We start from the raw sequence: 24,606 nt of genomic DNA, 5'->3' as shown, positions 1-24,606 counted from the left end.
TCGAAGGCAGAAAGACCGGTGGTTATGAGCTGACTGCGGGCGAGGTATTTGGCAAGGTCGTAGGTTGGCTGAGTTGGCGCACATTCACTGTGATTGAATGCTTTAGGAGCAGTTTGGATAACAGGCATGAGTGGTTTAAAGCTAGCTGACTGATGTGCATTGAGGCTGTTGTCGAGTACAGCGCTGTTTAACAGGTGGCTTGACATATCTTCTTGCTTTACGTCTTCTGGCTGAGAAGGAGGTGATGGAGAGACATTTTCAGCCTTTGGGAAACTGATCTGTTGAGCTGCAGTGACAGTTGCCTGCTCTAAAACATACTGGGCAGTTCGTTGTTGCTGGTTATCAGGCAGAGAGATGTCATAAGTTTCACTGCGTGTTTCAAGGCCTAATTCATGTAGGCCAGCTTCAAGAGCATTAGCTTCGGCTAAAGCAGCCTCCTTTTCTTGCTCAGCTCTAAGTGCATCAAGAGTGGCTTGTAAACGAGCTTGTTCAACTTTTATTTCAATTTCTTTTTGTGCGTAGGAAGCTCTGGCTTGGGCAGCTTCTGCTCTTGCTTTAGCTCTTAGCAGTTCAATGCTCGCCTTTGAGCTTGCGTGTGATGAAGATTTACTTGAGGCGAATGACTGAGTGTAACTTTTGCGAGATTTGTTTTCAGTCATTTTGATTCAGTTAAATCACATATAATGTGCTAAGTTAATGTGCAGGCGTCTGATGCCTCAGTGTATCTCACTTAGCTCTTTGAGATGGCAGTGGCTCCACGTAGTGGCTTCTGTAGCTCTGCTGTATGCCGTATTGCCGTCTTTTCACTGTAAATGGCCTCGCTTCCGCTATCCAAACAGCTAAACACGAAAAGGCTCACACTCCGGATGTTTTCTGAAATCCTTTATGTGTCTCTCTTTTCTTTTTTTTTGTGAAACTAAAACAATACAAAATACATGCAATCAGCATCAATGCTGGAAATAACAAAAATGTCATCCACATATGCAAATACAATTGGCCTGTAAGAAATAGTGCTTAATTATTAATATAAAACACATTCAGTCTCAAATATGCAACCTAAACACAATAAGCTGAGTGTAACTCTCAATTTGACCACAAAATACTTACAGACGTTGCTCTAACAAACACAAATGCCACAGAAGTTGTGAGAGTGAAGCTGCCATGTAACACACTGAATCACGTTTGGAGAACTTCCTATTTGCATTCTTCTTCTACTGTTTTGGCGGAAACAATAATTAAACCGGCCACAAGATGGGGCGCTTTAGCAACTGATAAAGATGGTACAATATAGGAAACATAACACATATTATAGAACTAGATGCAAATGACAGACACGGCTGCATTGGCAACATGTTTTAAGGACTACATGCGTTAGTAAACAGCCGCCATCTTAAAGCAGTAGACCTCTCAGGAAGGCTCTGATGTAGAGATCCTTCGTAGCGAAACTAAGTAACTTTTTTTCTTTATCTAAAATGCTCCTAAATCGGCAAAATCTTGACTTAAATTTATCTTTAAATGATGAAACAGTTTTAAAACTTACACATGTTGCAATAACGGGAGCAATTTTAACAACTTTAACGGTTGATTCACAACTTTAAATGACTTCCACACATATTAAAGGTTACTATCTAGTTATCGCAATACCCTTGTGTCTAGTTAAGTGGAGGGTAAAGAATTGGGCTAGGGCAGTACTTCTCAAATAGTGGGGCGCGCCCCCCTGGGGGGGCGCAGAGCGATGCCAGGGGGGGCGCATGTGACCTCGGGGAACATGCTTTTTTTTTTTTTTTTTCTTTGCCGTACTGGAATAAAGTGTACTTGCACATCCACTCAGTGGGTGGCAGTGGCGCTCTCATTCAATTACTCTTTTTAAAGTAAAATTAACAACACTGGTGTCAACCAATGTTCCCTCTAATTTTTCATGTGTCTAAGCAGACACACAAGCACCACGGTGAGCAACATCAGATGTGTACACGGAGGCCACACACCAGTATCACGCCTATTCGAAACCTTGGATCATAGCAAGTTACATGGCTTATTAAAAGGATGAAATTACAGCAGCAATATTCATTAGTTTACTTTTAATACGGTATAATTTATTTGGCCCACTTAAAATGAAAAAGACCAAGATCTCGTTGTTCCTGAGATGTGTACTATGTTATGTATATGTGAGAGTCCTGCTTTAACCATTGGAGAGTCCTACTTTGGCCTGGGTAAGGTCCAATTGTGGCATAGGCAAGTTAATGTATAAAACATAATGAACAACCACAATGTATCACACCTTATCAATCCCATACTAAAACTGTTCAGATAATAAGGACACTCAAGATTCCTATTCTCTTTGTCTGAGCAGCTACACTGCAAAAACACACCTCCTTAAAACTAGTTAAATTCCCTCGTTTTCAGTGTAAATCTACAAGAAATAAGTGAAATTATCTGCCAGTGCTTAAAGTAAATTTCTACTTAGTTTTCTTGAAATAAGAAAAATAGCTAGCGGAAAATTAGCTTAAAAGACATGTTTTAAGCAAGATATTAGTACATTAATCTTTACAAAGCTTTAAAAGGTCAAAAACGTTCTTAATTCAACAATAGATATTGTTCAAAACATTTTTTGAAAGCATTTTTCTAGACACCTGTCGCTCATTGAGTTACGTTGCAAAATGGTACAGAAAACAATTTTGTTGGTCTATTAACTATAATTATATATAATATAATATGTGTGTATATATACATATATATATACATAACTATAATTAACTAGATTAACTAGTTCTAAAATTAGATATTAATTACTATTTTAGCTCTAGCAAAGACTTGCAGCGGAATGTTGCTTCAGTAAATCAGCAGAGGAATCAAACTCACTTTTCTCCATCAATCGTTGCGGTATCGAACACACTAATGGGAGCGCCACGTTGCAGTATCGAACACACCAATAGGAGTGTCGCGTTGACATATCATTGCGGCGCTAACAGACAGTAGTCCTGTTCGCGCTACAATACATTTCTGTTGAATTTTGTTTTTCTGCGCGTCATAGATTTTCTTATACGCTGAGTGTGTGCTAGCAGTGTGCGATTGCGCACGCACGCATCTTAGAGGGAACATTCATGTCAACAATTAGCACAAATGAATTCAGGTCCGTTTTGTAGTAAATGAGGGGCTTGAGATTTTAATTTCCAGTGATGACGTCACTCTCAGCCCCTCATTTACTGCGAAATAGATCTGAAGTGGTGCCATTCGTTTCTGCTACGTTTGTGCTAGTTGTTTGGACACCCCTCTGTTATTGAGAGAGTTGTTCGCTCCGTCAGCCACCGGAGTTGTCTTCACTCAAAATTAATATTTCAATATCTATGAAAGGATGGCAGCACAAATGACAACTTTTTTTACAGCACAAATGATTGACACAATTTTTTATCAAAATGGGCTGCTGATTGACTTCGATTCACCTATAAAGGATGGTTAATATCATTTTTGTATAAATTTGCATCTGCTGGGGGGGGGCACCTTACGCAGGTCCGCAGACATGATCACAAATCACATATACAAAGCTGGCCAAAAGTAATGGAAAACCTGCAATTCTGTCAGATAATGCTCAATTTCTCCCAGAAAATGATTGCAATTATAAAATGCTTTGGTAGTACTATCTTCATTCATTTTGCTTGTAATGAAAAAAAACACAAAACTCCAAAAATGGGCCAGACAAAAGTCTTGGCACCCTTTGAAAATCATGTGATGCTTCTCTAATTTGTGTATTTAACAGCACCTGTTACTTACCTGTGGGACATAACAGATGGTGGCAATAACTAAATCACATGTGCATCCAGTTAAAATGGATTAAAGTTGACTCAACCTGTGTCCTTGTGTGTACCACATTGGGCATGGTAAAAGAAAGAAAACCAAAGAACTGTCTGAAGACTTGAGAAGAAAATTGTCAGGAAGCATAGGCAATCTCAAGGCTACAAGTCCATCTCCAAAGACCTGAATATTCCTGTGTCTACCGTGCGCAGTGTCATCAATAAGGCCCATGAAACTGTGGCTAACCTCCTTAGATGTTGACAGAAAAGAAAAATGGACGATAGATTTCAATGAAAGATTGTGTGGATGGTGGATAAAGAACCTCTACTAACAACCAAACAAGTTCAAGCTGTCCTGCAGTCCGAGGGTACAACAGTTTCAACCCAGACTATCCAACGGCATCTGAATGAAAAAGGACTCTCTGGTAGGATGCCCAGGAAGACCCCACTTCTGACCCAGAGACATAAAAAAGCCAGGTTGGAGTTTGTCAAAACTTACCAGAGAAAGCCAAAAACCTTTTGCAAGAATGTTCTCTGGTCAGATGAGGCAAAAGTAGACATTTTTGGGAAAAGGCATCAACATAGAGTTTACAGGAAAAAAAACGAGGCCTTCAAAGAAAAGAACACGGTCCCCACTGTCAAAAATGGCAGAGGTTCCCTGATGTTTTGGGGATGCTTTGCTGCCTCTGGCACTGGTCTGCTTGACCGTGTGCATGGCATTATGAAGTCTGTAGACTAACAACATAATGTAGGGCCCAGTGTGAGAAAGCTGGGTCTCCCATGGGTCTTCCAGCAGGACAATGACCCAAAACACTGTTCAAAAAGCACTAGAAAATGGTTTAAGAGAAAGCAATGGAGGCTTCTAAAGTGGCCAGCAAGCAGCAATGAGTCCAGACCTGAATCCCATAGAACACCTGTGGGGAGATCTAAAATCGCAGTTTGGGGAAGGCACCCTTCAAACATCAGAGACCTGGAGCAGTTGGCCAAAGAAGAAGTAAGTATTGTAAAAAACTCATTGATGGATACGGTTGTTCGCAGTTATTTTGTCTAAAGGTTGCGCTACCAAGTATTAGGCTGGGGGTGCCAAAACGTTTGTCCGGCCCATTTTTGGAGTTTTGTGTAAAATGATAATGATTTTTTTTTTTCATTCTCTTTTGTGTTTTCTCATTGCAAGCAAAATAAATGAAGATATTGCTACCAAACCATTTTTAATTGCAATTATTTTCTGGGAGAAATTGAGCATTATCTGACAGAATTGCCAATACTTTTGGCCAGCAGTGTAGAAATATACAAAGTGTCATCTTTTGTTTTTATGATTTTTACTTTTGGGCTCAGTCGTGCTGTGGCTTCTTGCAGTTGTGATGTGGATTCTTGCATTCCTCTTGCGAACCATTTGCATTTGTTTTGTGGCAATTGAGGTTCCTGCTTTTGCCAGTTTGCATTGCGCTTAAGGAATTGGGGATCATGTTGCGGCTGTTTGCATTCGTGTGTTTCTCTTTTGCAGTCATGTTGCGAGCCATTTGCATTCATATTGTGGCAATTGGGGTTCGTGCTTTTGCCAACTTGCAGTCGTACTTTGGCAAGTGGAAATGGTGTTGTGCCAGCTTGCATTCGTGTTTTTTTCTTTTGCGAAATGTTTGCAATTGGTGTTCGTGCTTTTTTCTATTTGCAAAGTGTTTGGACTTTGCATTTTGCCTGACACCTCTCGGCCACCACATATTATGATGAATCCACTTTAAGAAATGAGAAATTAAGATATTCACATTTATTTTAGAGAGGTTCCCTAAGACACTTCACACATTCAAACCAGCATGAACTACAGTACATGCCCAAACAGTTGAAAAATAGCAGTGTGGATATAAATAATAAAACTGACACAGAGATGCATTAATGTAACCTTCAACACAGTATCACACTGGAATAATAATGATTTTTTTCTTCTTTTTTTCTATAACATGAACAATTGCATTTAACATTGAAAGTGCATTTTCATGTGTAGAAAAAAAAAACACACTTTAAAGCTTATAAAAAATACAGTCTGGGCTAGATGAAAACTAGCAGAAGTTGTTATGAGTGAATCTTATGGTGATATGCTAACATAATATTTACATTTAATATTTACATTTTCAATTACCAATTCAATAAAAGTGTCTAATCATAATCGCTCAAACACTTCTGTGTGTTTTCCTCCTATAGCCTGTCAATGCTGGTACAGTATCTAGAAGTGGCTGCACTACTGTGCCACTTTTGCCATTATTTGAAGTACTTATAGAGTTCAATTGAACCTGAAGTGTCTTTATATGTCTGTAACTGTAAGTGAGTAGGACTGGAAACTTCTCCCTATTCCATTTCAACACAATGTACACTGAGTCAGTTGTTTTGTTTTCTTCAAAGCCTTTCACAATTATTAATATGTTTGATGAAAAAAAAAAAAAAGCATCAGTATGATTTTTTTGGGGTCAAAACTAGAGTGCATATTGAAAGTGTCTGAAAACATTCCTACTCAAGACATGAGAAGAAAGAAAAAGACAATTGCCGATACAATCCTCCTTAATCAATTAGTGTGGGATTGTGCATGGTGAGGTGAGGCCATTTGCTGCCGTACTTAGAATCTTGCCCATGTAATGAAGAGGAAAGACACAAATCCAGCACTTGTGACTATGAAATCATTTGAGTCAAATTGAAAATGATTGGGTATGGACCAGCGAACTATTGAAAACAATCTTTCTACATTTTGTGATCGTCATGGTGCAGGTGAGGACTGTGCTTCCCCTGACCCCACAGCCAAGGGCGTAGACATGGTCTCAACATTGGTAGGGACGATATAACAGCATAACCTGCATGTAAACTTTTTGCTGTGGACGAGTCATTAATAAGAGATTGGGTGAACGGGGGTCAGGTCTAAATTTCTCACCAATATGAACCTAATTAATTAATAGGGCAAATGATCAATGTAAAATTAGTCTATATTGACTTATACTAACTTTATTGCTTATTGGTGTATTGGTTCAGATGATATTTTAACCCTCCAGGTTCAGTTCAAAAGCTTTGTTTTCAAAAACTACCAAAACATTTTGAAAATTTGTATAGAAATAAATGTCTGCATTTTATTAGCAAATTGAAATTGCAATGTTTGAACACAACTTCATTTTTTATATATATTATATATTTATTCTATATTAACATACACAATAAATACAAAGTTGTTCATAATCTCTTAGCTATCCAGGAATGCAAAAAAAAAAAAAAAATTGTCTTAAGACCACTCAACCGTGTCTTTGTTAAGAAATATAACTAAAATAAATATAACTGAAAAACTTCTTAGTCAGGGTATAACAAAAGTAGATAAAAAATGAGCCTTCCTTAAAGTAAAACACTATCGTTTTTGTCTACAAGCACAGCTAAACTCAACAAAAAAAATTAAAACTTTTAACCTCGACTATGATTAATGTATGATTATCTAGGAAAAAAAGTCAGCATTGGCTGCAAATAAAAATATCATTCATTCATTAATTTTCCATGCCGCTTTTCCTCATGAGGGTCGTGGAGGTGCTGGAGCCTATCCCAGCTAACTACGGGCATCTTTATCTAAATAATGTATAAAATAAATACAAGTCAGCTGCCACTCAAATAAGCATTTGGTTAAAAGTTGGTGGGACAATTTCAGCATCCCGAAAAGTTACTGGTGTTATGTCCCTACCGTCCCTATGCAAACCTACGCCCTTTCCCACAGCCGTGGTAAATCAAGCGCGGTGAGGCTTCATTTAATTCTGAATCATTTGTAGTTGAGTTTACTACAGTTCACAAATATTGTGTTTTAAAGTGCATATGACACAAAAAAGCATGTTTTTTTTTTATATTTCACGCGGTGTTTTATGCTCCTGAATGAAATGGACCGCTTGGATGTGTGTGGAAGCGATCGTTTTATATAGTCAATTTTTGAATCCCCCGCCATGAAAATTAGTAACTTCTAGCTCCAGTCTCGGGTTTAGGACAAATGCAAATGTGATGTCACCTGAGTCAGCATCTCACAATACAACATTGCTTTATAGCATGCAGATGGACTGCGGATTCAGCTGATTTTGCGTTTTGTTTATTTTTCACAACACGCCAGCCAAATGTGGTGCATGAATTTGTTGCTACACCAGGAAGAGGCGTGTAAGTCTTTTTGGGTTTCAGAAATTTCCCGTTCACCCCGAGATTGGCCAAGACAAGTGTGCGACAACCGTGGGAACATTTGACTTGTGAGGAAATGAGTAAACATCGTGTTTTGTCAAATACTGGGATCATGGCACACATTTTAGGTAGTTTGCATTTTGTGGCTGACAATGCTCCTTGTACACTGAGAATGCCACTATGCTGACAACCGGCGGCTTGTCGCCCCAACCCCTCCGCTGCGAGAGCGCTATACTCGGCTTATTACCCTCTTCGTGTGCCTGGTGTTCGATCAATTTTCCACCCCATCACAAATTGCAACTTTATGTTAAAATGGCCACAAATACAGTGATTACAAGTAAGTAAGTAAGTAAAAACTGCAAACTTTCTTTAAATAAAGGAATATTTACTTCCGTTAGATCATGGACGGACATGTAGAAAAGTTCTCCTCAGACACATCCTGCCTCGTTAGCTCCACAAAGCAACTGCACGCCGCTCTCTCACTGTTTACGTCTTCGCCGTGTAGTTAAGCATTAATTTACGCGATATTTGTGTTGACCATGTGGCAGCTACGTGCTCCTCTGACATCGGCCAGTTTGTCCAGCAGTCGTTGTCCAGCTGCTTCAGCGCAAACGAGCTCTCCTGCAGCAGGGGAACGACGAGCTGTAACATGCTCGCCGCCGGGTGGGTTACCAATCGACAACCCCGCCGCCATGTGATATGATCCAGGCTAGTTTTGTATGATTTTTCACTTCGAAAAGCGAAAATAAGACTTTCAGACGCCACTCAGTTCGGGTTAGCATGTCGGCTAGCTGTCACGCCTCTTGGTTTATTTACATTCTCCGAAGCCGGGCAGGGAAAAGACGAAAGCCGGACTAGTTACAATGGCATGAAATATCGTTCGGGAGACGCGACAGTAAAGGTGAAGTTGACAGTTTTGACCATTATGAAGTAATTTTGCCATGTCGTACTGAGTAAATGAATTTTTAATATTTCATATTCCATTTTGCGCAAGACTGTTATTTGTCATGAACATACCATTCATTTAGCAATTGGGGAAAAATACTTCGATAAAAAGAATATCTTGTAAAAATATTGGAGTAGAGAGATTGAAACAATGACATTTTGCGGCTCTCTTCGTCACATTTTCCTCGTTCTGAATTATTCCCCCTCAATAGGCTGAATTCTAAATCAGATGAAACCATGACCCTGCTGACGTCATCCTCCTGTTGGGGACGCTAGAGCCCTATAATGGTTGGCGTGGCTAAACGGCAGATTAAAAGACTAATTTCTCGTCATCTGCGCGTCGCCAAATTGTTGCAGATTGTAGAATGGTCTCAAAATATGATTCTAATTCATATAGTAATGCTATTTAACACTTTTTTTGTCCTGTCATACGCACTTTAAACCAAGGTACCAAGGTAAGTAACAAAGTACCAAACTACTGTTTAACATGGATGTAAAAATGCAGTCAGCAGTAAATAAGAAAAGATCATCAGAACAGTGGGGGTGAGTGCGTGCATGGTTTCGCATGTCTGTATGTCTGTCTGTCTCAAGAGTCACTCAACAGATCAAGTGGCGTGCAGTTGTCAAGGGTAACAAGGTGGTATGCTGACATTCAGACAAACACACAGAAACACTGTGATTTCTCATGGGAACGCTGATTGGGCACTGTGCGGCCTGCTGGGATGCTCGTTTCCCGTGGCGATAGGAACCAAGTGATAACACCAACCATCTGACCCTCCTAATGTTTCCTGGTGTGTGCGTGCGTGCATGCTTGTGTGTTGCCATCTGTGCTGCTGGCTCAAGGGAAATACAACATACTGGAGTTATGAAATAAAGAAAAGAAACTAGAAAGAGAGAAAGAATACGTAAATAAATAACAAAGGAAGACAGGGTGAATGTGATTTATGATGAAATAACCTTCCCAATTACAAGATTACGAGCTGATCGATATTTTGGTCAGATAGTTTTTACAGGTTTTCCAAAATTATCATAGTCATCTAGACTTCTGCCATTTGACTCTACTCAATCCCATAGCATCTTCTTGTTCTTAAATCCCCATCGTATAATAATAACTTGTTTTATTATTCTTATACCGTATTGGCCCGAATATAAGACAGTATTTTTTGCATTGAAATAAGACTGAAAAAGTGGGGGTCGTCTTATATTCGTGGTCTAGAAATTATACCCATTCACAACGCTAGATGGCGCTAGATATCCTTGAAGCGATGTTCTGTCATGACAGATATCAGCTACTCTCAAGTTTAACCAGTTTGCATTATTTTATTGCAATGTTTTTCCTTATTCAGATTTGTTTCAAGACTACAGTTACAGTTAGACTTCAATTTGATGGTTAATGCACTTATTGTAATTGTGTTGTTTTATCACAATAGATTGGTTTATTTACATTTCAAAAACCAGAAGCCATTCATTTCCGAATGTGATTGCACTTTAGTTTACATATTTAAATGTTCAGATATTACGATTTGAATAAGGCAAAATAACATGCTTTTTCTCTCAAATACAGTATATTGTTCTAATCATTTGTTACAGACGTACTCTAAGTATTTTCTGTATAAAAATTAATTTGGTGTTCAAAAAGTCTTTTTTCAAACTTGAGTCTTGATAAAGAGGGGGTCGTCTTATAATCAGGGCCGTCTTATATTCGGGCCAATACGGTATATGTATTTGACAGTCAGTAGCACAATTCTTACGTGTGCAGGTTGTTTTGTTTCTCTTAACAATCAGATTCCTTATCCCGTTGGTATTGATTCTGTGTCATTAATATGTAAGTAAGAAGTCATTGTGTTTTGAGAACATTAAGACTAGAAAATGTTATATTGTAGCGTTATAATATTGGCCGACAAAACCATTTTATAATGATAAGGGATAATATCGACATTGCTTTTTCATTATCGGTTTTGGGCTAATATGCATATGGCAGTGTTGTCATGTATGCTGTAATCGTCTGCCTGTGTTTATGGTGTTTTGTCGCCACCTGCTGCCGCGTAGGTGTGATTAGTTCCAGCACTTTCTGCTGAAGTCATCATATGTCGATGCCAGCTCATTGCGAATAGAGAGAGCTAAATGGACAAGCTAACGTCTGCAGCCAATGTAGCATAGCAGTTATTGCCATCTCAGCACATTCGTCGTGCCTTATACAAGCATCGCTTGTAAGTTATAATCTTTGTTATATATTCTTGAGCGTTGAGTAGTTTATTGGAGATGCGTATACAGACAGTCCCCGGGTTACGAAGTACTCGACTTACGCGTTTTCAACTTTACGACGCCAGAGTCCCGTGTCTCCAGTTTTTCTTCCTTTTAAATTTTTTTTATAGTCGCATAAACAGTACCTTTTTGTACCTCTAAGTATCATATTTTGTACTTTACTTTATTAATATGACAGGATCTGTCCTGACTAAGCGTGAAGTAGTTCAGCCTTACGGACAGCAAACAAAGAAATTGTAAGCTTTCGACTTCCTTCGCTTTTGACAATTTGTAATGCTGTAACACACATTTTTACACTGTTGTTCAAAAACGACACGCATTTTAGCAATCAAAACACTTGACACAAAACAATTGGTGTTCAAACATCCATCCAGTCTGATCAATATGTAAATTTACTAGATTAAATTAGCCTAATTTGCCTAACAAACTTCCGCTAGTTTAAATGATATAAATGCTAACGTATTTACAATTGTCAGAGTGCATAGCTCATACACAACTCAACAAACTGTAGCTCTAAACTTAATTACAAATGCATGCACAAAACACACATTAGCTGAAACAACTTACAGCCTTACGTGAGCCAAACCATCCTTTATCCATGTCAGATGTCTGAATCTGCCCCTCCGGCATAGAAGGCGACAATCCAGCCAGCCCCAGCGCTGCCACCAGAGGGCAGTGTATCCTCCATCATTGTACAAAATACAATACTTTTGGACTACCTGTATTTTGTTTTGTTTGCAATTCTGGTAAAATATGGTAAAATTATTTCATTTCTTGCAAGCTGTACTACCAGTTGCTATTCAAATTGAGACGTGGTGTCTACTTTGCTTTGATTTTGTGACTGTTTCATATTATTGGCAAGTTTTGTTGTTTTCAGTTTTATAAAAGAGTATCAGTGCTATTATCAAGAGAAAGCTGACCAGAGTAAAGCCAATTCAAATTTGCTCCAGAATCTGACTTCTCTTTAGTGCCTGATTTGTTCGCTAGCTGTCGATTTGTGTACCCACACACACATTGAGGACAGAATAAGTGCCTTATTGGCATATGGTACTTGCACTTGCACTTGATCCAAAAAAATGATGTTTGCCCCGGGTTACGACGTACCCAACATACGTGATTTCGACGTCGCCAGCGTAAGAACGGAACTTGTTCGTAAGCCGGGACTACCTGTATTTAAATTTCAAAAATAAATATAGTGATGTGATGTGATGTGAAGTGGTTATCTTATTTTTCACAGAATGTTTATTTGGAAAACCTTGGCGTTGTTACATCTATTATTAGTATAGCATCCCAATTCACATCACAATTAATTCAATTCAATTAGCCATAATATGTTAACTCCACGACCGATATCGGTATCGGCTTGATATCGGTATCGGATTTTTGGAGCAGGAAAATATTGGGATTTCGGTTAAAAAGTCATTATCAGACAACTCTATTATACGTATTGTTCTACTAGATGCAGCATATTGTTGTAACTTCAGTGCATATGGAACAGTTAAACAATATTTATGCTTTTACACGGACAATACCGTGGCAATACTACTGTACATCCTAGAATGCATGTTCTGGTTTAGTTTTGTCAATGTTCTTCGCAAAAATGTGGACATATTAAGCCCGCTGAGGCAAAATCTTCCGTAATTCACAAATGAGTGATTTGGACAATTCCGTGAGGGAAATGTTTTGAGCTGTAAAATAGATACGTATGACTGATGGTTTGAAGCTATTGACACCACAGTTTTTGTCTTTGAATGTTCACACTTCCTACCTGGCTCTCGGAGCAACAGTTGAGCCATAGCCTGTGAGCTGCCGGCGATATTCTCTGCAATGCACTGGTAAAATCCTTCATCTGACTTCACCAAACCGAGAATCTGCAAGTTACTGCCATCCTAAATATCAACAAACATTGACACAAATGTTATTAATTAAAAATGAATGAATACAGCTTGTTAACAATGATGTTGATGGTGTTAACAATTGAGTTGTTTTTTTGTATGCTATCAAATTATGAACTTGATAATTCATGTCAGTTTGTACTATTTACTTGTATTTAAGTGAATTGAATGGATTGCGTGTTGTCTTCTGTCCTCACCACTATTTGGAAATAGTCACTTGGGATAACCTCCTCTCCATTCTTCATCCAGCGTATGGTCGGTGCTGGGTTTCCTGTCACTGCACATTCCAACTCAATGTCAGTGGATTCATAGGCGTAAGTGTTGGTTGGATAGTTGAGGAACTGAGGTGGAACTGCAAAAATAAAAATAATCAAACAACTATAAGTAACAGAACCTAAACACCTGCAAGAACATTTCTTCCTACTCTTTTTAGCATATAAGTAATAAGCGATATTAGAGATAGAATGATATAGGCGCCGATATTTGGGAATTTGACGTAAAGTGGTACCTCTAGTTACAAACGTCTCCACAAACGATATTTTCAGGTTACGACACGCCTAAACGGGGGGGAGGGGGAATGCATTTTGTTACGAGTTAAATTTCAGGTTACAAAAGGCAAAAATACAGCACAGTATGGAGAGCTGTGTTTATGGAGCTTCAAGAGTTTTCTGAATGTAACATACCATAGACTTCATAATTAATTGACGGGACACTTCCCCCAGACATTGCACCAACCACGCCTTCTCGAAGGAGGCCGATGGCAGGCAGGGAGAGCCGTTATCCTTAATCATATAGTACGCCGCGTTCTAACACCGGATTTAGGTTGAAACAGGACGAAACTTGAACAAGAACCGGGCCTTGGAGTGTCTCAAGAGTGATTTAGTAGAGGATTCAAGGTAATTATTATATTTTTCGCAGCATGCATGCATTTTGAAATGTGAATTCAATGGAAAAAATTAGCTGTTACAGCCGCCACATTGGATAGCGTTACACTTCGAAATATTTACGTAAAATGAATGATAACTGTCTGTTTTTTTCTGTTATCTAGACTGTTTTACGTTCATATCTATCAAAATGCAGGGATTTACGCATTTATTCACAAGAATGTTTAACTTAAGAAGCTCTTTCGTTTGCTAGGCGGCCACAATGTTGGATTTTCTATCTCGAAATTGTAATTTAGACATTTATGCGTTTGGTTGATCTCGCCAATGAATCCTCACCTGTCTCAGCCACTGTCAGCCTCACACGGTACGTTCAGGAACAGCATGCAACATACAACCGTCACATTAGAACCCGATTCTGTGTTTCAAATACAACTGCTTAGCACAGCACAACAACATTTGGCCATTTTAAGTCTGTCATCTTGCCATTGTTGATTTGGAATAGCGTGCTGGCTGTACTTCAACTGCCAAGGATACCCTTCGTGTAGCATCGCAGCCTGTAGCATCACGGCTCCGGACTGTGAGTTCGGACTCGTGTTCACATTTATTATTTATTTAAAATGAAGCGGACTATGTTTAAAACAGACCAAACAGTGCTAGTGTGCCCTATAACTGTGCCCTATAACTGAAAAATTTCATAGTTAGGTAGTGAAGGAATGACAAAAATAAATAAAATACAGCCTTCCCTCTGGTAAAACACTACTGCTTCTGTCCACAAGCACAGTCAAACTCAACAAAAAATGAAACCTCTGGGTTGCTTTAAGACCACATAAATAAAATAAAAATGAAAATTGGGGGGAAGGGGTAAACCTCGTTCCACTACATTTCTCAGTTTTTCATTAACGTTAACAGTAGAAAACATACAGGAGGACATTTCTCTCTAAGCAGCTTCCTACTCGGGTTTTGCAGGTTAGCAAATTCACACAGTTTAATGTGATGCTAACTCGGATGCAGGTTGGATTTTCAGTAGCAAAGTTTGTGGTATATTTCCCAACTTCACAACATTGACATTGGGGGGATATCGGGGGGGTTGGGGTCAAGTCATCAGCCAACCAAATATGCATTTGAGAGAAAAAAATGGACTGCCACATTCAGCAAGTGAAAAGGGGTAAATGCAAGTCTGAACAGAATGAAAATAGTTAACTTAATGGTAGGGTCAGTTCTATCCTTGCAACATACAGGACGACAATCTAAATGACCAATATAACTGAACTCATTTGTTTATATAATGCAGATAAGGTTGCTTAAAAGTTGGTGGGCACAATTTGACCATCCTGAAAAGTTGCTGGTGTTATGTCCCTTACCATCCCTATGCAAACCTACGCACTTGACCCAAAGTGTAGAAAATAGTAGATGGTCAATAGCACATTTAAAGAAGCATGTATGATATTAGACTTAATTTTCCAGCATCATCAAATCTAGTAATTGTGTAGCAATTACTCTAATTGCATTCAGACCAGCATCCAAAACAAGGATTCTATTGTTTTCTCATTGGTTCTTACAATTGGTACCTTGTTGTAGCTTCAACAGTAAAGGCCACATCTGCATGAACGGTCAGGCCCCTTACTGACTCACTTGCGCTGTCAACATCGCGAGCATTTAGTTATTTGTCATACTCATTAAACTGTTTGTGAGGAAATGTGTTCACTGTTTGAAATTAGGCCATATGCGGAGTTTGACTTTTGTCGGAGGGCATGGAAAACCAGGGGTGAAAGCGGCTAGAATTTCTTGCCGGAACTCCCTTGGCTCCAGCGCCCCCGTGACCTTCGTGAGCTTAAGCGGCTCAGAAAATGAATGAATGAATTAATAGGTTTCATACATGCATTAGGCTGCTGCATTACACTGGAACAAGGCATAAATGAGAAACTGATTTCCATTCAAAATAGTATTTTTTCACTGATTTACAAAATTCTATCTAAAATGCCATCTAATTTTTATATTTCCTCAAATTTAAAAGCAAAACCTCAATTTTAACTATTCAAAAACATATGATATACTTTAAATTTGAAGATAATATACTGTAAACACTGGCCTTTTTTTTTTTTTTTTTTTTTTTTTTTTAAATAATCAAGATATAAGTAAAATATATATATTTTTTTAAGTGCAAATGACTTATATTATGCACAGTAAAATGGAATATATTTTGAAGACAAAGCAAACATTGACTGTTTGTAATCATAAGGAAATAAATAAGTAGCCTTACTTAAATGAACAAAAATAAGTGCACATTAACATGGATGGTGTTCTGAACCACTCAAATAAAATAAAATAATCCAAAACAAACTTAATCAACTCTTTCCTTTCTCTTAAATATCTGATCAATTTTCCGTTGCATTGCACCTTTAATTCAACAATATATATATATTTTTTTTTTCTTTGTAGAGGATAGATCTTAAGCCCGAACCCGATCCAACCCGAATTTCAGGCCCAAAATGTCAATTATTTTCGTTCGGGTCGGGCCGGACTTCTCTCTTGCTAACTTTTAAAAAACAAATAAATATATATTTATATATGTATAGTAAAACGATGTATGAATGTTAAACTAAGGAATATAAAAATGGAGAGTGGGGTATGGAAAGGCTTCCAAATTGATTGTTGAAGATGCTATAAAGAAACCTGTGTCAGCGCCGCTGAATGTAAATAAATGTGACGCTTTGCTCTCATACAGAAATAATATTTAACAAACTTTTCCAGCGTTATTTCGTTGTGTAAATGCATTTATAATGATCATACAAATATGTAGACTATTTGAACATTGAGAAAACTTTTTTCTGCCAACTCGAAGAGATTAAAATAAATGTCAAATCCACTATCCGCCTGATAGAATAGACACACAAATATAAAAGTTATAAATGTTTATTGTTTAACTGGGAGAATTCGTTACGAAAGACAGGCTTTAATTTGTTGTCTTTATGCACAGTCATAGTCACAAATGTGATCACACAAAACGCAACCACACATCGCATCCCCGCATTTCCTCCTTCTCCTGAGTCCTAACAAATATAATTTCAGGGGGGGGGGTTTCGGGTTCGGCCTGCAAATCAAGTTAATTAATCAGGCCGGGTCGGGCTTTAACACCTGCGGGCCAGGCCGGGTCGGGTTAGGCTGGATTTTTTAGGCCCAATCTAACCCCTACTTGTCAGATACAGAGAGATGCTGGAAAGAACTACGGAGAGTAAATAAATGAATAAAAACTATCGGTGGAAACGGATGACGCTACACAAGCTCTTTATTATGTATGTTGCTAACACTTGTGTATGTAAATCTGACGTTAGTAGATTGTTCTTATTGGAGATAATTGTATGGCAGCGTGGCAGGGTTTTTTCAAACATGGGGTTTTGACAATTGCCGTCATATTTTCGTATTTCCAGTACGACGTTCCGCCTTGTTCCGGCTCACTTTTACCCCTGGGGAAAACATGTTGATCACCCCGAAATGCAGTGTTGGCAATAAAATTAACTTACTATATATATATGTATATATATGTATATATATATATATATATATATATATATGTGTGTGTGTGTGTGTGTGTGTGTGTGTGTGTGTGTATATATATATGTATATGTATATATATATGTATTTATATATATATATGTATATATATACATATATACATATATGTATATATATGTATATATATATAAATTAGGGCTGTCAAAATGATCGCGTTAACGCGCGGTAATTAATTTTTTTAATTAATCACGTTAAAATATTTGACGCAATTAACGCACATGTCCCGCTCAGACAGTATTCTGCCTTTTGGTAAGTTTTACAGCAAGGCTTTTTGTGCTGTCTAACAGCGAACTCTTGTGGTCGCTTTGCGACATGGTTTATTGTCTTCTTGCCAGATCAATATGGCTGCACGACGTCTCAGGCTGATGCCTACGTTGTAATGTTGTGCTTATATGATCCATGGACAAGATTTGTCCGTAAGTATGGTTGTTGTAAAGAATTTACATATTATGTTAGTAAGCGAAATGTTATATTTTTTGTATGAGACGCTTTTTGTTTATGTTTAGTGAACCTGTATAGCGTGCTAAGCTAACGTTGTTGCTAATGCAATGCTTGTGTACTTTTTTAAAAAGTTTTACGACGGTCTAAAGAGGACAATGGTTTGAGGCCATTTTATTAATAAATCAGATGAAAAAGGAAGTCTGATTATTAAGGCGTCGTTCACTAGCTGTCTAGCTTTGGAAAAGTAGACGCTTCGGAGTGAGGACAGCATAGACAGATTTAAATGACAGTAGAGTGAAATGCCCACTACAGTCCTTATGTACCGTATGTTGAATGTATATATCCATCTTGTGTCTTATCTTTCCATTCCAACAATTTATTTTACAGAATATATATATATAATTTACAGAAAAATATGGCATATTTTATAGATGGTTTGAATTGCGATTAATTACGATTAATTAATTTTTAAGCTGTAATTAACTCGATTAAAAATTGTAATCGTTTGACAGCCCTAATATAAATATATATATATACTGTATATATACTGTATGTATATATATATATATATATATATATATATATATATATATATATATATATATATATATATATATATATATATATATATATATATATATATATATATATATAATGTATGTATTAGGGGTGTAACGGTACACAAAAATCTCAGTTCGATACGTACCTCGGTTTTGAGGTCACGGTTCGGTTCATTTTCGGTACAGTAAGAAAACAAAATGCAAAATATAAATGTGCTAGTTGTTTAATACACACCTTTGTGCTTTCAACAATGGGAACATTAGCCTATACAAAGCTAGAATTTTGCTCAAAAAGTAAAGGGTATTTAAAGATAATCCAACAACAATTTGCCTTTTAGACCCCGCGTATTGGTCAGCTTTCTTTCTGAAAAAAAGACGAAAAAAGACGTCCTGTGCTAAAGAGAAAAGCAATCCCAATGACAAAGATTTGAACATATATTTTACAAATGAAATGCCTCAATGAATTTTTTTTTTTTCTTATGAACGGTTTTCAAAAGCTTTATTGGTGGATTTTCTCAAGTTAAAGCGCCACACAGAAATTAATAAATTTAATTGTGTAAGCAGGATCTGTGTATTATTCTTATTATTTAATTACAGGTGTTTTAGCTCATTTCAAATTACTGTATTTAAATGGACTATTATTTATTTTATTATGTGTTTATATTTTACAAATGTGATGTAGTATTCATTTATATTATATATTCTATGTTGTATAACTTTAGTTCCTACGTGAATATTAGTTCCTACTTGTTTTGTTGTTGTAGGAGGGTTTTGTATTGAACACGGGGCCGTGTTGGTTATTATTATAGCAAAGACAGCAGTAAATCACAAAGACAAGTCAACTGTGCCCCGATCTACCACTCAAGAGAACTGATGGACTCAAAAAGTGGGTTACAATTGCATATTAGCTTGAAAATCGACCGGATTCACCGTATTTTTACACGAGTGACTTACGGTCTGCCCGATCCTAGCTAACGGTAGTTCTTTTCGCGTGTGTCGTGTTGAGCCGCTTCTGGGACGCGTCTAACACGCGGCCCCACTGCGACTGGTGTGCATTGGCTGATTGACTTTAACGCCCGCGTTTCACTGCGTTCTCGCGGCGGCAACGTTGTCGCGCCATTGACGTTTCTGGGTTATACTGTCCTACCGTGTTGGTCCTCATCATGGTAAAAAAGAGGGAGTAAATATAATCTACACAAAGAAACTGTAACCCGATCAACTCACAGCTTCGAAAAGTAAGGGTTACATTACGTCAGAAACTCGTTCAGTACGCCTCCGTTCTGAACCGAGCACCACATACCGAAACGGTTCAATACAAATACGTGTACCGTTACACCCTTAATATATATACTGTATGTACATATATATATACCGGTATATACATATATATATATATATATATATATATATATATATATATATATATATATATATATATATATATATATATATATATATATATATATATATATATATATATATTTATATATATACATCTTGACACTTTTTGTTTTCAATCCTAGGTTCAAGCTCAGTTGCTGTTGAAGCTTTTGAAAGCTTAGGTTTAAAGAAATTCTAAAAATCCATCTTGCTTCCTCAGGTGTAGTTTTGGCTCAGCAAAGCAAAGTTGCTAGTCGCATGATCTGTTCAAAAAATAATTTTGACCCAATATGAAATCCTTTGTAGGATTCTTGTTCATTTCATTGACATTTGTTGTTTTATTGCTTTACAACCTGTATAGACAATATTTCAATGACTAGGTCTTTATTTTAAAGGTGAAGTTCAGAATTTTTGTACATTAAGCTTAATCTTCGAGTTTGCAGAGGTTTAAGTCGTCGGTGGAGTTGATTTCAACAACTTCCGTGCAGTTTGTTAGTTATTTTTTAGGGCTTCGGAGTGGCTAAGCTACTAGCAGCTATAAGCAGTGACCCCCGCACCCACTCAACTTCCGCCAATGGATAAGGCTCTTTTTTAAACAATCCACAAGACCAATTTGTACATGTAAGAATAGTGGCTCAGTGGTCTTGTATGTTCATACTTTTTAATCCATCAGTGGTGCACAACTGCAGGTTTTAAATGTAGCTGCTCAATACTCCCATTTGATGAATAAAATGAACCTGACGAATCCCCTTTGTGTCTTAAGCTTTCAAATCCAGGATTTGAAGTCAATCAAGTTACAAAAGGGTAAAAAGGACCCACATGACTTTTCAGTGCAGCTTGGCCAAATTTAGATCACCTTAGAGCAACCATTGTGCTCTGTTGGATTTTCAAGTCCAAAAAAACTGATCAAAAGAGACTTGGCATATTGAATATGACCTTGTGGAAATTCATCTTGCCCAGCTTGTCCTAAACAGAACAAATGAGTGCTCATCAGTTAAAGACATCTGTTCATATTTACCATCTGTCCCTCTTGGAGTGGCAGACTTTGGGAATATTTGGAAGGAATCTTTGGATTGTCATACTGTCCAACTGCGTGTTCTGTTCTCGTCAAGCATTTGTAATCCTCACATATTTGGCGCAGTGCTTCTTAATGTGAATAATAGATTTGAAATTTTCAAACTATTTTCTGTGATTGTGGTTAAGCGTCTATATTTATTTTAAAACATTATCAAGAAAACAAGGATACCCTAAATGAACATTTGTTCATTCGCTGCCATCCCTCCCACTTCAAACGGATTGGACGTCTATGGCGGTCCATGGCAGTTTAATTTTGGAACAAACTGTTGATTTTCTGTCAGTTCCTGTTGATTTTGGGGCATTTATGGGTCTCTTTTTGTTGATTTTGGGTTACTGAACAGAAAGGGTCCTGTAAATGCCCTTAAAATGAACAGTAAGTGATCTGTAAATGTCTCAAAAAATGAAAAGACTGGCTGTGAATGCTCTGGTAGCACCGTAAAAGGCAGCCTTTGAGTTAATGAGACACAAGTTGAAGAATGTGGTAGCAACTTGTTAGTTCTTATTGTTATTATCATTATTATTATTATCATTATTCTAAATAGTGACACCATTTTAAAATGATATATCGATTCTTGGCGAGAGCATATCGATAACCTTTTGGGATACAAAGTATTTTGATATTTTGTCACACCCCTAACCATAAATGCATGAAGTGCCTTCAATAACTTATGTGCTCCGTGAAAGAAAGTACAACTGAGTGTACCATGTGGATGCCAAAAAGCACAGTTTATAAACCTAAGCAATTTATGTCTGAAAATATCATTTGTAAATGGATTTTTACTAAACCTTAATTGCTCCATTTCAGATTTTTCACTTCACTGAAATGGTTGAGGGTGAGTGATAGCAAAACTGAGTGTTCCGTGTGGATGCCAGAAAGCATAGTTCATAAACCCAGGCAATATTTGTCTGAAAAATGTGTTTGTAAATGGATTTTTAGTGAACGGAAGTTCCAAGGTTCTATCATAATTGCTTCATTTTGTTCCATTTCACTGGAATGCAAAATTTCAATGGCATAGGTTTGCATAGGGACAGTTTGAAGATAATATTACTGACTTTTAGGATACATCAAATTTCCATGATATAATGTGTTCCGTTACGGTATATACGTAATTTAGATTGTCTTCCTATTGTAAGGATAGAATTGACCCTACCATTACAAAGTGAATTATTTTCATTACGTCCAGACTTACATTGACCCCTTTTCACTTGCTAAATGTGCCGGTCCATTTTTTTCCACACACATTTGTTTGGCTGATGACTTACTTGATCCCCGACCCCGCACACACACACGCGCGCACGGCCATACTCATACAGCCCCAACAGAAAAACATGTCGACATCATGTCACCTCTTCAGCCCTCTTCGAAAAGGAGGGATATTAGAAGTTTTTTTCAGCCAGCAGCAGCAGCCACTATAAGTAATGTAAAAAGACATCAATGTTATAGAGGAAGGAAACACGCTACTAATTTTGCTTCTGAAAGTCTGATCTGCATCAGAGTTAGCATAACATTAAACTGTGTAAACTTGCTGACCTACAAAACTGAAGTAGGAAGCTGTTTAGAGAGAAGTGTCCTCCTATGTTTCCTACTGATAATGTTAATTAAACTGAAATATTTAGTGAACTCTGCTGGAAACTATAGAACCAGAAAAATGTGAGTAAGAAGCTGCTTAGAGAGGTTGCAGTCTGTATTTCACAGGGAATTGTTGTTAATCTTACTTTAAAAAAGTAATTAGTTACAGTTATGAATTACTTCTCCCAAAAAGTAATTGAGTTCGTAACTCAGTTACCTCATTGTAAGAGTAATTAGTTACTCAGCAAAAAACTGGTCAACGATACTTTTCATGTTCTACAGGTTATTACATTATACAATGAAGAGAATAGTATCTTTTCTCGTATTAACCGATCGACTGTTTGTATTACTCTAACACACTTAATATAATCAATCGGGGAATAGTATCTTTTCTCGTATTTGTTGTTTGAGTGTTTGCGTTACTCCGACACACCCAATATAAAATAAATAGCACTTATACCATAGTTTAAGGAAAACAAGCAGACTATAGGGCATAAGAGATACATGACGCCTTCTTATCACGGAAGCCCAACGTATGCTTCATGCAACTGACTGAGCAAGATTGACGCTGACGAGGCAAGACATCTAAAAGCCCACGTCTGCACCACCAGCTCTCGCAATCAGTTCTCCCGGACAGTCCAGAACAAATGGCGGGACATCCTGTCCCAAAACAAGGAACACTGGAGAACGCCCGATATCCAACTGATAGCACGACTGATAAGACTCCAAAAGCCCCTTTGATTCTGAGGTGGCAAAATCCACAACCCTCGTTGCCCTGACAACAGTAGCTTCCGAATCCTCCTGTCCAATCCACAAACAGACACTAATCCTAGACAACGCCCATGCACACCCTTCTTCTGCCCACAGCCCACCCAGCGAGAGCCTACAAAAAGACAATGTTTAACTAGTCGTTGTCATTTTTCTCGGGAACCTTTTGGTTGGTGACCTTGGAACGAGTCTGCCTCCTCACCTGAGTCTGTTTCTGTTTCACCTTGCCGTTGTCAACTTGCGCTTCGAAGCCTTTTTCCAGCTTTCAAAATAGAGTCAGTACAAGGGGTTAAGACTAAGGTGAACACGCGGAGTTTGGCCTTTTGGCTGGGTTGTTGGTGTCTCGCTGACCCAAGTTGTTGGAGCTGCGCCAGCAGGAATCAAGCCAGCGCTTCGGCTGGCTTGATTCCTGCAATCTGGCTAAAAGGTCAGATTTCTTCAGCATTTTATATTATATATCTTTCACATAATATATGTACATAATATATGTTTATATTGAACTGATTTTTTTAATTTAAAAAAAACAAACAAACGTAGGTCCAAATCAAATTCAAATTCTGTGAGAAAAAAAAAGCCGTTTTGTTTTACTGAACAGTAGTAGTGTTTTACCTGAAGGAAGTTTTTTTCAGTTATATTTAATTTATTTATTTAGATAGACATGGTGAAGTGGTCTTCAGACAAATGTTTATTTATATATTTATTTTTTGCATTCCTGGAAAGTCAAGAGATGATTAACAAGTTTCTATTTATTTTGTATGTTAATATACACTCACCGGCCACTTTATTAGGTACACCTGTCCAACTGCTCGTTAACACTTAATTTCTAATCAGCCAATCACATGGCGGCAACTCAGTGCATTTAGGCATGTAGACATGGTTTAAGACAATCTCCTGCAGTTCAAACCGAGCATCAGTATGGGAAAGAAAGGTTATTTGAGTGACTTTGAACGTGGCATGGTTGTTGGTGCCAGAAGGGCTGGTCTGAGTATTTCAGAAACTGCTGATCTATTGGGATTTTCACGCACAACCATCTCTAGGGTTTACAGAGAATGGTCCGAAAAAGAAAAAATATCCAGTGAGCGGCAGTTCTGTGGGCGGAAATGCCTTGTTGATGCCAGAGGTCAGAGGAAAATGGCCAGACTGGTTCGAGCTGATAGAAAGGCAACAGTCACTCAAATAACCACCCGTTACAACCAAAATAGGCAGAAGAGCATCTCTGAACGCACAGTACATCGGACTTTGAGGCAGATGGGCTACAGCAGTAAAAGACCACGCCGGGTGCCA

The 24,606-nt window shown here is 37.8% G+C and overlaps 1 protein-coding gene across 6 annotated transcripts in view; it reads right to left on the bottom strand.

Moving 5' to 3' along the window:
• Nucleotides 1-24,606, bottom strand: part of dcc (DCC netrin 1 receptor) — a 520,661-nt gene that overhangs the window by 257,879 nt on the left and 238,176 nt on the right. For all 6 annotated transcript variants that reach the window (XM_057819874.1, XM_057819873.1, XM_057819875.1 and 3 more), the window contains exons 6-7: nt 13,267-13,421; nt 12,943-13,063 (exon numbers count right to left, since the gene is read on the bottom strand). In XM_057819874.1, the coding sequence (XP_057675857.1) occupies nt 12,943-13,063; nt 13,267-13,421 (276 nt within the window). The remainder of the gene's footprint in view (nt 1-12,942; nt 13,064-13,266; nt 13,422-24,606) is intronic.

The sequence above is a fragment of the Corythoichthys intestinalis genome, chromosome 17, assembly GCF_030265065.1.
Source record: "Corythoichthys intestinalis isolate RoL2023-P3 chromosome 17, ASM3026506v1, whole genome shotgun sequence".
In the NCBI taxonomy this organism is placed as follows: domain Eukaryota; kingdom Metazoa; phylum Chordata; class Actinopteri; order Syngnathiformes; family Syngnathidae; genus Corythoichthys; species Corythoichthys intestinalis.
The sequence above is the reverse complement of the archived record's forward strand: the minus strand, read 5'-3'. Positions and strand labels throughout refer to the sequence as shown.